General features: G+C 38.9%; 2 protein-coding genes across 3 annotated transcripts in view; both read right to left on the bottom strand.

Moving 5' to 3' along the window:
* ywhae1 (tyrosine 3-monooxygenase/tryptophan 5-monooxygenase activation protein, epsilon polypeptide 1) overlaps positions 1-7,230 on the bottom strand; it is a 16,823-nt gene extending 9,593 nt beyond the window's left edge. For both annotated transcript variants that reach the window (XM_015016334.1, XM_015016327.1), the window contains exons 1-4: positions 6,979-7,230; positions 5,063-5,262; positions 2,937-3,043; positions 489-695 (exon numbers count right to left, since the gene is read on the bottom strand). In XM_015016334.1, the coding sequence (XP_014871820.1) occupies positions 489-695; positions 2,937-3,043; positions 5,063-5,262; positions 6,979-7,042 (578 nt within the window). In that variant the 5' untranslated portion in view covers positions 7,043-7,230. The remainder of the gene's footprint in view (positions 1-488; positions 696-2,936; positions 3,044-5,062; positions 5,263-6,978) is intronic.
* A 4,344-nt stretch (positions 7,231-11,574) lies between these two features.
* The window catches only part of crk (v-crk avian sarcoma virus CT10 oncogene homolog), a 15,005-nt gene continuing 8,429 nt past the window's right edge, over positions 11,575-18,150 (bottom strand). The window contains exon 3 of the mRNA XM_015016313.1: positions 11,575-14,060. Within this exon, the coding sequence (XP_014871799.1) occupies positions 13,923-14,060 (138 nt within the window). The 3' untranslated portion in view covers positions 11,575-13,922. The remainder of the gene's footprint in view (positions 14,061-18,150) is intronic.

The following is an 18,150-nucleotide window of genomic DNA, read 5'->3' as shown; positions in this document are numbered from 1 at the left end:
CTCTGGATTGTTTATTGTAATGGATCCTGTATTTGTCTTTGAATGTAAAGTTTTATACTTTAATTTTTCGGCAACATTGAGAGGTTTTATTTGTATGTTTTGCATTATTTAGCCTCTTCAGAACCTTCATATGTTTTCAGTCTGTTAAAGATAGTATTATTGATAGCAGTACAATTTGCACAATGCCCGTTTTGTCCTTGGAAAAAGTTACTAAAAACAAGCTTTTGTCTAAATTAAGGTGATTTCATGTTTCTTTTTTCCACATAATGCAACCGGTAGTGCTTATGATAAAAAAAAAAAAAAAATTATGTTATCGGTGATCGGCCGTGATCGGCCCTCATGGGTGATAGTTTTGTCACAATCTGATCGTCGGCAACAAGCAGCCTGAGGTGTGGTGCTCAACTAAAATATTTCATCCTCCTCTGACGTGTCGGCCAACTTCCTTCATAGACAAATTCACAGTGAGCTTGTTTAGAAGAGACAGTCACCTGCAGGCGCGGTCGGGTGAGTTGAGGATCTCGTAGTAGAAGACGGAGAAGTTGAGAGCGAGGCCAAGGCGGATTGGGTGCGTGGGCGGCAGCTCCAGCATGGCGAGGTCCGTAGCAGTTTTGTACGCCACCAGGCTGTTCTCTGCCGCCTCCTTTCTGTTGTTGCCAGTGGCGAACTCTGCCAGGTACCTGTGGTAGTCCCCCTTCCTACAGATGGGGGGGGGGATACAATATTACAACAGTTGAAGGTGTTACAAACTACTGACCTACAGATGAACTACAATATCCAGAAGTTAAACATATGGAGAAATAAAAAAATGCTCCGTTTGTGAAACATGGACCAGGTAGTTTCATGGTTTAATGTGACATTTTAAACAGCTAAATGGAGAAGACGGGCAAATCCTTCATAAGACAGGAAGGCAATAGACTGAAGATTCAATATTTAAAGCTACTGAACAGATCACCAGGATAAAGTTGGAAACAACTGAGAGGCTGCAGTGAAAGGCATAAAAGCAACGATGAGATTTGACGACATCAGTGGTTTACAGTTCATCTGAAAATCTTGTAAAGTGTCATTAGAAAACCTGAGCATTGAAAACCAAAAACTGCCATCTTGGATTTAGTGTTTACAGAACAGAAGTTTGGCATTTAATGCTGTTTTTATTGTTGTAATTTTATGACTTTGTACAGTTATATACAGGAAATGTGTGGACTTTCAATGCATGTTTTATAATTTTAGTCTGCATTATTAACTCTCCTGCTCAGGCACTACAGATGGAAACTAGCTCAAGCTAAATCTGGTGTAAAGCATCTTTTATTAATGTTTTTTACACATTGTCCACATTAAATAAACTAAATTTGATAAATTTTATACAAGTTGGGTTTGCAGTTAAATATTCCTTTATTTATACAACTCACCTCCTCTGACCCCTCAGGAGATGCACTGAACTGAAATCAAGGCTAAAGTTGTGATTCCCATTTCATATGTATTAGATTAAATCTGCACCTGCTGTTCAAATGATGCACAGCCGTTAGCCTTAAATTGTTGTATGGCTTTCTACAGTCTAATATGACAAATTAATAAAAAATGTCTGCTGTCAGTGAGACATTCCAATGAAATAAAACGCACATCATTGCTCTGTTTTCTTTCTGCCTGTTCAGATTTAGCAGGAGGTTTGGCATTAGGCAGCAACTTGCATCGGAAGGCCTTTTGGCTTGTTCAGCTGCTTTTAAATCTTAATGGTGCAATAAAACCAGAGTTAAGAGATGTATGCTTAATGAATACGCTAAAAAGTTTCCTCTGTTACTGGAGCACGGGTCAAAACACAACAAACCAAGTGTGCTGCAGTGATAAGAATCTAAAATGGTTTCAAGAAAGCATCTCTTCTCTGCCGTTGTCACAGTTCACATGAGAGCAGTTGAACCAAGGAACCGTGATCTTTCAGGGCATTTGATGTTTTGGAAAGGACTGTCCTGCAGCACTGATTCAGCAGCTTTCCGCATCACGCCTGAATAAGTGCAGCCAAAGTCTAACAGCGAGTGTGAGTTTTGAGTTTTTCTAACCCGGGTCAGGAGCTTGAATGGCGACGTGTGTGTAGCCATGATGGGGGACAACACAAGTCTCACCTGAACAGACATTTTGTTATGCAACGGTGCTGTGGGCCGGATCAGAACAAGGTTTTTCTGAGGCCTGACGGTTTTCATGGCAGACTGAGCTGGAAACCTGGCAGCACGTCATGGTTTCTAATCACAAACTACTGGTAGATCATGAAAACAGCTGAAGTATCAGCCTGTGTGACTGTTGTAATTCTCTGCATTCAAGCAATTACATTTTAACTTCAAAACTCAAAGTTTTATGTAATGAAACTAAGGCTGCAACTAACAATTATTTCAATAATAGACTATTCTGGATATGAATCGGATAAAAAAAATTGCCACATTCTGCAGATTTTATATTCAACCACCAAAGCCTTTTTTGGACAATATTAGAAATATATTAAAAGATGCAAATAAACAAATTTCCTTTTACATAAAAAACATTTTATTGCCCAAAATGCAACAGCATTCCTTTAGTGCTTGAACATTTGCAGCCTCAGACCTTTCTGTTCACTCATCAATATAGTATTTTTTTTTATCTTAAAATGTATATTTTTGAACAGTTTTACAATGATCTCTACTCAATGTGTAATGTCACTAAATGGCCTTTTCTATACTCCAGTAACAGATTAATTACCAAGTCAGCTGGCGATTACTTCAATAATCAATTAATCGTTTCAGCCCGACATGAAACACGTCTTTAAAGTTGCCCTAAAATAAATAAGTGTTTTTGCCTATGAAACAAACAAGCCTTTGCTACAATGAAAACGGTGCCTCCTGTCCTCTCAGTGAGAACCACAGAGTAATAAGTCATTAATATGTTACCCAACATTCAGAGCAGGAAGCACGTACATTTTGTTGTAGAAGACCTTAGACTCTCCCATTGCTGCAGAAGGGAGTAGGTGTCTGTCCAGCGCATCCAGGATGTCACCACAGATCGACTTCAGCTCCTTCTCCACCTGCCAGCAAACACACAAGAAACATTCACAGAAACCTTTTCTACAGCATTCCTACTGCTTGAGCTTTTTCAAAGGGGGAGAGATGCAAACAAATTAGGGGTGCAACGATTGCAGCTTTCTGGCCGATCACCGATTACCAATCTATTAAAACTCCTGACCTGCCGATTCTGATTTTGGCTGGTACCAATTTTTTATTTTTTTATTTTTTATCTAAAATGTTGCTAAATGTAGCAAGAAAGTTGATGAGTTGCCAACAGTGAGATGACTATTGTTAACTGCAAACTGATCTGGTGGGCCGGTCTGCTGGTCAAAGCTCTCTCACAGCAGAGCAGAAGAAGATAACAGTTGATTTAAATGTCTTTGCCGAGGTTGATCAAATCGGTCGTTAAGATCAGCTTCACATGTAAAAATCGGCCGATCACCGATTTCCCAATATTAGGGAAATCAGCACCGATAAATCGGATGGCCGATGAATCGGTGCATCCCCAAAACAAATGCAAGGAGGCAGAAAGACGGCAAAGTATAAAATATTATGTAGGTCAGTGAAATTTTTGCCATTCGGGCCAAAATGTAAGGTTGAGTGTACTTAAGGGCCACTTTCCTTAATTAAAACTGAAAAGTTTTATTTATTAAAACACTTGTTTTTATGATATACCAAACGGACAATATTTTAATAAGGTAATAAAGCAAAGTAGTCAAATTTTTGTAGAATATACATCTGTAAATCATCGTTGGTCCAAAATATAAAGAGTATTGAACAGCTGCTGTACCAAATGACAATTTCTAACTTTTTGGGGGTTTACAACACTCTTTCTTTTTACATTTGGCAAAAAAAGGTTGGGCAACACTTGCTGGTATCGGCAAATTGTAATCAATGAAAAAATAAACAGTGTTTATTGAAAGAAAAATACTTTGCCTTGTACCGAAATAAATGTTTAAAATTTTATGTGTCTGTAAATGTCAAATAAAAAATTCTCTCCATTCTCAAAGTGTTGGCAGAAGGACCAAACAAAATCATCCAGAGGAACGTAAATGGCTCCCAGGGCACACTTTGGACATCCAGGATCTAGAGCCAGGAGCAAAACAATGAATGACGGTGCTCACTGCAATTCTATGGCTTTAACTAGACCATTATGATGACTGATAAATGTCATAACAAAGGACTGAAATTAACAATTTTAGTAACCAATTAATCTGTTGATTATTCTCACGATTAAAGGGCTAGAAAAAAAATTGGCACATTGTTAAACTATTGAAGTCTTTCTATAAAATATTAGAAATGCATTAAAAATGGGAAAAACACAAATAATTAGATTCCTTTCTTTAAATAGGAAAATTAATATATTGTTCCTGAAATGCAACAACATAGCATTCCTTCAGTGAATTTGAACCAGGTGAATATTAAAAAATGCCACTTGAGTTTTGAGTGAGACATTGACAGACAAAGATGTTTATATTACATAAATATGAAATGTACATATATTTCAACAGCTTCAGCTTAATTATGGTTTACTGCTCTATTTTATTTTTTTCAGCAAGTGGCATTTTGAGTCTCTGTACTCCAATTAATTAACAGATTACTAAATTAATAATCGATTCATCCCACTTAATCTGATTAAATCAATAACATTTAAAAAAAAGTCCTGCTTGAAGCTTTCCTAGTCATTTATATAAATGGAACTTGATGAGAAAGCTGCAGTATTATTCTCAAATGGAATAAAACTGTGACTCTGGAAATGTAGGTGTACTCATCTCGGCAAGCCATTAGATCACTGTCTGCAGTCCGGCTGCCTCTCCCAGCATAATAGCTGCTCTTATTCCACTTCATAAAAGCATGAGAGAGTGCAGGGAGGACCCAGCAGCAATGACTCAGACATTGTAAGGTCCAGTAGCTGCTCGGCAGCGTGCATCATTCACAGGAGATTGTGATCTCACAATCACCAGGGCAAATCACAGCTGCTCTGACGTGACGCGCACAGGAAAGGAAACAAACCGGCAGCTTCCTCCCGCTGTATTTACCGTTTGCCTGTATTCCCGGATCATCTTCAGCTTCTCTTCGCCGCCCTTGTTCTCTTCCCTCTGTTCGATACTGCTGATTATCCTCCAGGACGCTCTCCGAGCCCCAATCACGTTCTTGTAGGCCACCGATAGTAGGTTCCTCTCCTCCACTGTGAGCTCCACATCCATTCCTGCCACCTTCTTCATAGATTCCACCATCTCTGTTAGAAGGGGGGAAAAAATAAACACTTTACAGAGCTAAAACTTTCACCGACGGCTTATAGCATTTGGGTCTTAGAAGGATCATTCAAAATAAGTAGCTGACAGGATATCCGCTGTTGGCCACCTATGCTTCATGATGCAGTGGCTTCATCATCATGCTGAAAGCGGTTCAGAAAAAAACATGACTATCAGACAATCGGCTGTGTGTGACCTTAACATGCATCAAAAAAACAGCAACTGACTGAAGTTGAACAGCAACAACCTGTGCAAACAAAAATACAAAGAGGAAAAATCAAAAATCCAACTCAGCTTTTTGCATCAGTAAGGTATTCAAGATAAAATTAGAGTACTGAGATGCAAAAGATTATTTAAAAGGGATCAAAGTTGCTATAATGTGACATGTTTGTGACTAATTTAGGATGAGCGAGTGAGACAGCGCAAGACTTAGTAGATAAACAGGAAGGGAAAACTTGCTACTTTGTATTCTTTTAGAGCTTTTAACCTCTGTCATATGTTAGGTTTGGAGCAGGTAAGGGTCTATTTTATAGTGAATACACATGGAAACTATTTTTTTGCTTTGTAAACACCACTGAACATATTTGATGCTGAAGATGGTATAAAACATGATAAAGCAGGCAGACTAGACAAAAACAACCTAAAGATGCCCATCTTATATGTTCATAGAGAAATTTTGAGTCACCAGGTTGTTGCTCTGCTCCTTGTAGTTAAGCATCTTTTACCAAGTTTGTGCTTTTATACATATGTTTCACCTTTTTTTACACTAATCAGTTTAACATGGCTGCCTCGTTTTGCTGTGAGCCATTTATTGTACTATAAAAATTACAGTAAAATGACTTAATGCTTCTCCATTCAGCAACATGTGAATTTAGGATAACTTTTAGGAAAGGCAAAAGTAACTTTCATTACATTCCAGTGAGGTTACAGTTTAGTCACCAAACCATAAATCACCCCCCACAAGAGGTCTCGGTCCAGATCCTGTGAATGAGTCATGGTGCATTCACTTAACGTTGCCGGGCAACGAGTGACCGGTGGCAAAGAAACCCGTCCAAAACAGCCCCCCTTTAACGGCCAGTAAGCGGCTATGACAGCGGCAGGTTTGCACCGGGGTGAAGTCGTCTCCTGTGATCGATCCGCGCAGCTCGCTCGCAGGAAACACCCCACCAAAATGAACAGCTGCGCTCCCACTCCCACTCAACAGGCTTCATGCGGCCAATCGTGCATTGTAGCTAGCATCGAGCGAATGTTGGCTCAGATGAAACTAAGACGTTCAACAGCAGCTCGGTGGTTTTATGTCCCGGAGATGCTTATATGGCGCTAACCGGTGGAGCTGAAGCGTTCAGACCAAGAGATGGGGCAGGGGAGGCAACCCCCCTGACAGCTCACGCTTCACTGATCCGCCATTTTGTTGTAGCCACATCGCTAATGTTAGCCGGAGTCAACAGCTTTCCTACGATATTATTGAAACCAGCGAGCTTTGTGACGGTTGGTAGGGATTTAAAGTAACGTTACTCTCGTTTAACAATAATAAATGTGGCATGTCAGTAAATAGCTGGCTAAAAAGCGGTGGGGGTAGCAGAGTTAGCTCCTCTTTAGCTGCCCATAGCTATCACTTCAGCTAGTGTTGCTTGGGGGAAAAAAAAAATCCGAGACATGAACGCGTCCCACTCCCGGGCGGCCCCTAGACTCTCACTTACCGTCATATCTTTCTGCCTGTTCGGCAAGTTTTGCCTGATAAACTAGGTCTTCTCTTTCTCCCATTGTTGAAAAAGATGAAGGGATAAGCTGGCAAGTTGGCAAATAAAAGTGTCAGATCTCTAACGAGAAGTCACGGTGGTGTGCCAGGTCTGTCGGCGGTTCCTAGAAACCAACTGATCGATGAGGAGTGTTCCGCCCCACCGGCAGCGCTGTGTAGGGATAGAAGAAAGATGGCAACCGGTCCCATCCGGGTACTAGGGACACGGACCACCAAAACGTATTTTTTAGTATGGCAGGCCGTTTAAACACATCTCATTGCTCTTCATCTGTAGTAAATAGAGTATGACATCCAGCCTTCTAAAGGATATTCCAAAATTAACAGTGAAAATTGTGACAGCCAATATATTTGTAAAAATACTTTAAAATGTAATATCTAACAGTCCGTGAAAGTGAACATTTCAAAATATATGGCCAGAGTGAAAAAAGTGTAGCAATAATCAGTAAATCAAAGTTTCCTATTTGTGAAAAAGTAATTGCCCCCCATATAAACTAAACTTTTGCCAGCCTTGGGGGCAACAGCTACCATCAAACATCTGTGATAATGGGTAATCAGTCTTTTCGATCTCATGGTGGATTATCCCTGCAGTTAGACTGCTGACCATAGTGTTTGTCAAGTTTTCTATAATTTCGTGGCTTCCCACACTTGAAAAGGAGAACTTGGAGACTTAAGGATTTCACTCAATTTTTAATTTCACCAGTGAGTGTGAATCAAAGAAGAGGTGAAAAACCTACAAAAACACATAGAAAGTTTTTTTTAACATGCATTTTAGAGATTTGGTTTAAAGTTAATTTATCTTAATGACCAATTAAATTTTTAAGACACATTTCTTAAACAATTTTAACCATAAATTGAAGTATTAAATTATTTAATTCTGTGTTCAGTTGAATGAAACAAATCCAAACATTTTAGAATTATTTTTTTTTCTTTTCCTCAGGACACAAGTATTTACATTAAATATCTTAAATATGCATTTAATAGAGCCAAACTGTAAAAAGAAAATAGCAGCACAAACTGTTCCTTCAATAAATTCTGCATTTCTTTTTATCAAACCCCAAACCAAAGTCAAATTACATTTCAACTGAGTCCAGTGAACGGCTTACCAGTAGTTCTTATTTAATCTATGTCCTTTTCCCATGAAATGCTGTTTTGGAGACTGTCTGCCTTCCTCAGCTCTGTTGCAAAAACCAGCCAAATGCTTGGTGGATTCCTTATAATACCTGAATTGAGGGCGCTGCTGATTGGACCAGATTCCTTTCACCTGCTGAGAAGTGCTGCAGAGTGGCACACTAATGTGTGAGTTTATGCACACACAAATATGTGTTCATGCACCCACATCTGAACTTTACAGCAGATCTGCTGTAAAGTCATTTGCAGCAGTTTGAGATTTAATTTTTTAAAAAGTCTGTGTTTAATATAAGCCCTGACGGTACTAGTTTTCGTCCTAATCAAGGCATTTGAGAAAAATTTTAGTTCCTGACTAAATCAACTCCTGGTCCCAGCAGTAAACAGACTGTTAACCATAGTGCTATCCGGCAAATCATTGTGGATTTTGTGGGGCAGATTTTTATTAATCACTCCCAAAGTTTACACAATTTTCAAAACTGTACTATCACATTGCCTTTTACCCTTTACAATAACAACTGCAGTTTTAAGAATGTTTTTATTCAACAAATATTTCAAGCTGTTTTGCAAACTAAATGTCTAATTATAGATTTGGACTTTTGATTTAATCCTGACTGATGACCCATTCTTGATACTTTGAGTTGCTCCTTTTGGCTTCCATCTACCCTCCTGCTTTTAGATTAATAAAAGCAGGAGGCAGATATTTACCTTGCAGATATAAGGTAAATATCTGCAAAGTCTTTTGGAAATTTTCCATCGCAGTGGAAAATTTGCAAATCACCGTCAGATCTTACATAGATTGTTGATAGAAGTTGCTCCTGTCGAATATTTTAGTCCATGGAAATGTTTGTGGGCAGAGCTACAAGGAAGCACACTCCCATAATGGACAATCTATGGATTGGACCAGGAAATTTGGAAAGACATTTTTTCCATTATGGTGCTGTAATAGTAGTTGTAAGCCACTACTTCCAGCTGCCACCAATGCTTTTTGAATATCGACTAAACTTCTTTTTCTTCCGCTCGACTTTCCATTAAAATGTTTGCATACAGCACTTTTATCTAAGCCATAACATTCCTTTATAAAAAAATCAATTTGTGGTCTTAAAGAGTTCACTACTATTAGTTTTTTGATGATAATCTAATTTTCTGAGATGTCTCAAAACCTTTTATAGTTTTTCACTAAATCAAAAACAGGAAGAAGAAAAAATCAGCAAGTCTGTCATTTTTCATCGGCTTGACTTTATTTACTAGTATATTAACACATTACATGCTACTGAAAATAAAAAGGTAATTTCAATTGTCTTGAAAGAATATAGTGTTATAATAAAATGGCACATTTCGATATTACACAGTTTCCACTGGCACTCTGCCACCTCCTTCCTTCTTCTGAAAGGAAATGAATGACTTCATGCAGGGCTACTAAAAAAATACTTCTTGGTGGTTTCATTGGCAACACAATTTAGATGATGAGTTATGTGGCAGAGCACCTGCTTATGCAGAGTGAGAGAAACGAGGAGGATTTGATCAGAACCACACAGATAAATGGACTGTATTAAAAGCTGGCAGTAAATAAAGGTTTCTCCTCTTGAGTCACTACAATATTACAAGAGCAGAAAAAAAAAAAAAAAAAAAAGAAAAGGAAAAAAAATGAAGGCAGGACAGAAAATAAGGTCAAAGAGATGTCTGGGGCCACCTGAAGACCGACGGCACCATAACGCAAACGGTGCATTTAGAGAGGCGTGAACATTTATTAGCACCCCTGATAAAGATGTGTAAAAAGCCTTAAAATAAACTCAGCGTTTTTGAAGCAGCACAAGATCGCTCTGAAGTAATTAGAACAAATATCAGACTTTAACTTTGAGTGCATTCATTCAGTTTGGGAGGAGATGCTCCTCTTAACAAGATCACCCCCAACAATCCCTTCAAATTAAGTGCAACTTAAGAATCTTAAAACTACTTCAGTGGCATACAGCAAGTGGCACCTTGGGTTTCCATAGCAACTGTTAGATGCTTGTGGATAATTTAAATAGACAATTAAGTTCATGTTTTAAATAAGAGACCTTTTTTAGCTTAAAATGTTAAACTGCTTATTTTTGGATTAACCGAGTAATTGAATTGTGAAAGTTGGTTAATAGGTGAGTTTTTTTCTTTTCAGGTGAAGCCAAGACTCTAAACATTGAGGAATTATGGGTAGAACATTTTTCAGACAATTTTTTTCATCTTAAACTCAAATATTTTGTTCAGTTGTGGCTTAATTACTGCTCTGTGTTCTTTCAGCAAAATGACATTTTTTGAGTCTGTATCCTCCAGTTAATTACTCGCTTACTAAATTAGCTGACGATAACTAAATTACTAAATTAGCTGAGATTAATCAATTCAATAATTGATTAATCTCCTGAGCCCTAGTTTGGGATTTTCTTTTTTAAAGGGTGTGGAAAACACACAACAGAAAGTACAGTAGAGGATCTGTGATGCTACAGGCCTGATTTGCATCATCATCATTAGACTGTTTAGTGAATTTCCAGATCATTAAATAAAAACACTGTTGGTTTCTGATGGAAGACTGACAACAAAACTGTTGCACACAGGATAATGATTAAAAACATGAGGCAATAACAAAAGCCAACCTTCCTCCGTGCTCAACTTTTATCACCAACTAAAAATATCCATTCAGACTTGAAACCACTGAATTTCTCTCCCCACTGAGAAAATACACAGAAATTAAAGGTTTCAGAGTAGAAAGCACTATAAGGCGTTTTACACATCTTTACCAGAGGAACCAAGAAATCCCTCCACCCTCTTCACTGTCATCAGGACATGCAGAACATGATCCCATCTGTCCGAATGTTGCTGCAGCGCCATCTGCAGGTGGCCGCAGCACCGCAACAGAGAGGAGGAGAGGATGAGCTCCCACAGATCACGCTTAAAGGTTTTCAGCTTTTGTTCACGAGTCTGCGTCATGATAAATAGTAGCGCTGATGATTGTCACAACAAAACACCTTCCTAAAGAGGCAAAAAACATTATGAACTACAAACCTCATAAAGAAATGGCGAAAAAGAAGAAGTAAAACAATTAAAAGATACAGTCTGCTTGGGCCTGTGCTTTGGAACTAAACAGGACTTTTAAATGAGGAAGAGCAAAAAATAAAAAAATAAAACAGAAACTAATAAAATAAAAATAAAAAAAGAACTAATTTGCTCAAGAAGTTCACAGAAGGCTTTAAAACAAGAAGGACAGGTACCAAATAACACTACTTTCTCCGTCCTTTGACACACACACACACGACGAGACGTGGACGCACCGCTGTCAGCTTTAGTAGGGTAAATTCAGTGGGCTGAATGCAGAATGCTAACATGATAAGACGGTTCTAACTAGAGTGGCTGGCAGCCTCCTACATTCAGTCTGTTTTACTTCAATCGTGTCCATCGGAGGCAGAGTGAGAACATGCGAGGGTCGGTCAGTTCCTCTGCCACAGAGAGATGTAGTGCCCTCCCAATGTTAAAAATCAAAGCAGCTATGAAGACAACTAGTAAGATATAAACAATACTCAGCATGAAATGAGAACCACAGTTACATCATTCCATAACAATATGTTCTATGAATCCTACAAAGGACTACTTGGTGGTGCGTGGTTGGAGGTGATCGGTGGAGCGAGGTTCAGGTGAGAGAATGTAGTGTTGCCTTTATCCCCACCTCGTCAACAGTCTCGCGGTTTCTCCATGGGCTGCGACTACGTCCAGTTGCTCTTACTGTAGCTGCTGGTTTGGACTCGAGTGTTCGATACTCCATTTAACCGAGGTCTACGCCTTCATGTCTTTTTGGTAACGGTTCGCTGCTGAATACGAGCCCCGCTGCTTCAGTCCTTCAAAGTCAGGGGTTCACACAGGATACTGCTGCATTCATGGCCAGTAAAGGAAGGAGTCCTTCAACAATGAGACGGAGCACGCCTCAGGTCGGGGATGAAAACTCTGAGTAGCTCCGATTGGCTTTTGTGGTTTCCGTTCGTTTTCATCAGAATCAATGCAAACTTAAAGTGGAGAAGTATCGAGAATTCTCCAGATCATTAAATAAAATGATCTGGTCAACTGACCGATGATGGTCAGTTGATGGTTTGCATACTGAAATATCGCCAATCTTCGGAGTGGAAGTTGTTATAGTTGCAATGACAGTCATTTTTTCATACCAGCCGTGGTTAGTCCGCTTTAATCAAACTCTCATTTGTTTGCCTGGAAGGTCCGGTTGGTTTGCGGAGGTGTGAACGCGCAGTCAGACTCCGATGAGGACCAAAAAAAGCTAACTGTTCTGGCTAAAAACCTAGGTCTCGGTTTGGTTGACATAAACTCTGACGAGGTTTGAATGCATAATGTGAATGGAAGCGGACTGGAGATTGCTCCAATGCAAGAAGTTCACAGGGCATTCTGGGTAAATACAACCAAAACAAACATGTGATTCTAGCGCTAGAAGAAGAAATGGCTCATGGGCTTACGCCAAAGACAAAACAGAAATCCTACCACTGCAGACTTTTCAACCAATCCATCAATCAATCAGTTTTAATTATAAAGCACCCTTCATACTAAAAGCAGCTCAAAGTGCTGTACAGATTAATAAAAAATAAACCAGTATGGAAAATGTATAAACTGATTTCTACATTTTTACACTGAGAATTTTGGAAAACTCAGTGTAATACACACTGAGGCAGTTGTTCTCATCAAGCTAGTTGAGCTAAAGGCAGCTCAAAACGTCAAATATAATCACTTTCTCTTGTAAAACCGTTTTCCAGTGAATGACATGACGTTGTCTCTTCTCCTAATTTAATTTCTAATGGCTGAAAATGGCAGCCAGAACAGAAATACATCCCGTTTTTGTTCCTAAGGTTCCTAAAGAGAAGCTGGAATCAGCTAAAAGTTGGTACCAGCATGTAAAGTTATTTAAAATCAACATTGGTGAATCTCTACTTCAAAAGAACTTCATGAGGAAATCTGACTTCACACAAACAAAGACGGAAAGATAATGTCGGAACTGTGAGCATGTTTAGATTAAAAGGACTTTTTAAAAATAGGTTTAAAATCGAGACGGGAATAGGGAACTGACACCTAAAATCCGTGGATGATGAAGACGCAACAAGAGAACTAAAATCATTTCTCCTTATTTCAATACATGAGGATCTGAATGTCAAATATTAAGTTGAATCGCTAAAATCTTTGAAGACTCATGGAAACCAGTTATTATTAGAGCAAACGTTCTGTTTTCCCATCTGGCATGAATGCAGCCTGAGTGACCCTTAGTGGAAGATTAAAATAAAAAAAATAAAATAAAATAAAAAAGACAGCAGCCATTACTGGTTTCCACACAGGAAGAGGAAGTGGTTGAACGCTGCGTCAAGGAGTCTCCTTAGGAGCGAGCGTCGATAAGCCGTCCACGGCAGGAACGAGTTACAGGGAGCGGTCGCCGAGTCCGTGGAGCAGCAGAGGCGGGTTCATCTTCCGTGTTGCAGTCTGGGAGAGCAGGAAGGACGAGGAGGAAGAGGAGGTGATTATTAATACGAGTAGAAACGGATCACGGCAGGGTGGAGGGGGTCCGACGAGGGGCCTGCTTTGTTCTTGGTGATTCTCAGAAACTGTACTTGGTGCGGCTAAAAGCTCGGGGAGAAAGGGGGTTGGGGGTAGTGAGCAGGATGGGTGGAGGGGGAGTAGGTGAGAAAAAGAGAGGTGAGGAAGGGTCTAGTACTAGTGTCCAGGTGGTGGAGCGGCGGTCCGCCCTCAGCTCAGTTCGTCCTCGGCGCTGTGCTGGTCCAGCAGCTTGACGTGCGTGAAAGGAAAGTGGCCATGCTTGCCTTTACATTCGCCCTCCCACTGGCCGTTCACGTTTATTTTGGTCACCTTCACCATGTCGCCCACCTGGGAGGGAGAGGGAGAGGAAGAGAGAGAGAACATGAGGAGCAGAAACACGTCAAACAGAGCTAAGATCAGAGTTTATACGGTACAATTCAAGCAATTTCAAGGTAAGTTTTCACACTTTTCCAACACCACGCAATACAAACAGACAGGTTCAATTCACAATTATACATATATCATTAATATAGTATGCTATGTTCTCCAGCAGGGATAATGTAAACTAAAATATAACAAAGTTTTATGTTTTAAAATGTCTTTCACAAACACCTGGTACATCGCAACAAAACAAATTTAACAAAAAAATCTCCCAATTTCTATAATGTTTTACAACATATAAAATATAAGCTAACATTTACTTCAATTGCACAGATCAATAACTCAATAAGCCATTGGGAATAATAAATATTAATTGCATTGAAACAATCCAAACAAATTGTGTTTAGTAAATGACCTTCCTGCTCAAATTAAATACTTAACACAACATAGAAAAATGTTTTCTGGCATTTAGCATATTGAAATAATTTTTGGTAATTCTAAATGACCTGAAACAAGAAAAGTTTAGTCTGATTTAACTTCAGATTAAACTTCAGTGACGGAAAAAATGAGTGTGTCTTTTTTTTATCAGGTGAAATATCTGGGTTCAACTATAAATAACGCTTTCCATATTTAGGCTTTTAATCGTACGTCATTGCACAAAGCTGTGCAGTGTGAATATCAAGTACTTTTAAGGACTTTACACAGAAATCAAGCACTTTTCAAACCTGGAAAACGCCTACTTGAAATTGAAGTTTTTCAAGCACCTGTCTTGTACAAAACCTGCATGTCGACGTTTGACCTGTACAGGCAGAGGAGCGGCTGGTCCTGCTGAGCAAACAGGTGCCAGCAGACAAGTACAAAGTTCAAGTCGACAAGAGCAGAAGAGGAACAATCTGACAACTCAGAGTGACGAAGATACCTGCTGATTCCTGACTGGAAACCTGCTGATTTCCTGTCAGATCACCTATCAGGATTCGTCACCAAACTAACTCCAATCCTTTAACGTCTGGTTTATTTTACATGTTACAACCAAAATTTTATTATGTTTTATTAGGATTTGCAATAATAGTGAAGCACGATTTAAAAGAAGATTTATGCTTGTCTGCATATCAAGTGTTTAATTCAAGATTCAGTGATTTTTTTTAATTGTTTTTATAAATAAATTAAAATATTTATAGACAAATGGTAAAATAAATTGCTCTGTGAGGGGACTCAATTAAAATTAGTTAATTGCAGGGTTTGTAATTAACTGACGGAAATGAATCGCATTTTAATTAAAAATCACAAATCCACAAAATAAATATTTTCAATTTAAAACTCATTTTGCTGCTAAATTATTTAATAAATAGACACATGAGCTCAGAAACAAATATATTTATTTTTTTCCAGCATTGTGTCCTTTAATAAATTAAAGTTTATTGGTCTTTGAGAGAGCGAACTTGAATTATTGTTCCATTATCAGTACTTTAATCGAAGACGGTCTCAAACAACATTATTGGAATAATTACTGGTACAATTCCAGCAATATTTGTTATCATAACAGGTCTACTGATCATTTAAAATGTTTTTATTTTATAAACAGACATTAGATCAGGACCAGTCACACTTTTATTCCACTGGATTCTGTAGAAAACCTACAACAAAACCAGAAACTCGCATCGACCCAACGCTTATCAACACTTTACTAAAAATAGAAGAAACATCAGCATTCATATAGAAAGTTAGTTATCTTTACAACTGTTTTAAAGTAGCCCAAGAAAACATTAAATCTGCTGCTTATTTGGATGCATGAATAAATTAGGCACTGCAGCATTTAAATTAATTACAGAGATGCAACACTGTGGATGAACTCTGCCAGTGTGTTTATGATTTCTCAGTAACTATCCAGCCTGTTTACCTGATGTGGTTTAATAACGATGTAGTCATTATTCTTTAGCTGCTAAGCTCTACTTTCAGGCAATCCTCCTCATGTTAGAGCGACCATCCACTTCTGGTCACGTTGTGTTTTACTCCTACTGCCGATAACTACAGCAGCCCTGAGTTTCTTTCTTTGTCGAGGAGTGTTGAATTATATGCTAATATATTCCACTACCAGACCCTCCACTCTGACTTTGTGTCAACTAGAGGTCGTAATCTGCTGCAACGTGGCCTCTCTGTCTGACTGGTCGGGACATCAGGGGAGAAAAAAAAAAAAGAACAAACGGTTCAAGCTGCAGATTTTAAAATTTAACAATGACTTTGGTTTTCAATAAAACATTAAGAGCAGATCTACATGATGGACTGACATGTTCATCATTATCAACACGCATCAGACGGAAATAAATTCTCTTAGATCACCTTCATCAGCTCAGGAAATCAGACTATTTAGTGAGCCAGCTTGTTGGAATTTAGAAGGATAAAACTTTGGGCAACGCTGACATCGTCTCTGCATCAAAACGTTGTAAATTGCCAGAAATCCTCTGGCTTTTATGCTTTCAGACAGCTGCTACGATGCGCAACCGCGGCAACAAGGCATTGTCTTTACTACCAAGAGCAGCTGGTTAGCATCTCATAAGCTCAAAAACACCTGAACTACGACAACTCCAAATCCCACATGAGTTGAAACTGAGGCTGCAGAGAGAGAAAGAAGTTCAATCCCCAACTCCAACGTCTCTCTGCTCAGCTTTCTAACCATAAGGAGGTTTAAAGAGAAGCGGCAAAAGCAAATGAGGTGGATTAGCAGTGTTTACCAACAACTGACGACATCATCTAATTGTGGAATATCATCTCTGCTGCCCGGATATGAACTATTAGCACATCATTACGGTCATGAGACTGTCATACAGCTACAGTCTTCAGTCAGAGGCCTCTAGAGTCACTGCAAGACTGACTGCTACTGTAAATTCTTCCCACAGCGTCACCATTAATAACGATTCTTTGAAGATATCTTGATCATGATGATGACTTATGACAACATTTAATTTCCCTTTGGGTAAAATAAAGTACTTTTGACTTTAATTTGGACTGACTGAGCCTCAGGCAGGTAACGGCTACCAGACTCCAACGTTCAACCTGTCAGCAGACTTTCAAACCAGCCTGTAGATAACTTCTTGTTCACTTTGATGGCAGGAAGTGTGACTTCCTTTGCAACCTTTGACATCACCAAACCATGATCGACTTTACAGATTCAAAAACTGAAGACACAAACACTGGTAGACTGCATAACAATATGATGCCATGTTAGAAGAAAACTGAATTTTGAATCATAAAAATATAATTCCTGTACATTCATATCAGAGATCCACTTGCCACTAAACTGATCAATGATGAGCTGTAATAAAAAAACTCAAGAAAAAAAAAAAAAAATACAGATGCACTGACCCATCTCTTCTGACTGGTTTTAGGTTTTCTTTGAGGTGCATCAGTAATACAAGAGATGTACAGAAGGAAAGATGGATGCATAAAAAGAAGGAAGTTCTCCAACGTCTCCCTGCCTGGTTTTCTAATCACACACCCAGACAGAGATTTAAAGCAAATGAGATGAATCAGCAGAGCTTAACATCACCTGATGGTGCCATCCAGGATGCGCTACTGTGGAATGTCTTTTCTGTTTCCCAGAAATTGAGCTGCCAACATGTCATGAGACTGTTATACAGTCTTCAGTCAGAGGTCCATTCAGGTTAATTGCAAGACTGACTGCTACTGGAGCATCACCATCCACAACAACACTTTGAAGATGTTTGGATCATGATGATGAGTTAGAACATTTAACTTCCCTTTGAGAGAGATAAAGTATTTGTAGACTGGATGAACCTGGAAAACAAAATTTTCAGACTGCCAAGGGATTGTGGATCTGCAGTTTGAGTTTTAAGTGTTTCTCAGGTGAAGCAAATGGCCGAAAGCATCGCCTGGTTCTGCTTATTTCTGCTTATAACCCCATGAAATATGTTGCATAATAAAAAGCTGCTTTCAATTGCTCGGTATAGATCTTTAATTTTTTTTTTTTTTTTTTTTTTTTTGAAAAAAGAAAAAGGGGGTCCTTTTTTAAACACCAAGGCCCAAACCGCCGGGCCCCCCC

This window comes from Poecilia latipinna, unplaced genomic scaffold, assembly GCF_001443285.1.
Source record: "Poecilia latipinna isolate Pla-1442-1.1 unplaced genomic scaffold, P_latipinna-1.0 Scaffold72, whole genome shotgun sequence".
NCBI classification, from domain to species: Eukaryota; Metazoa; Chordata; class Actinopteri; order Cyprinodontiformes; family Poeciliidae; genus Poecilia; species Poecilia latipinna.
The sequence above is the reverse complement of the archived record's forward strand: the minus strand, read 5'-3'. Positions and strand labels throughout refer to the sequence as shown.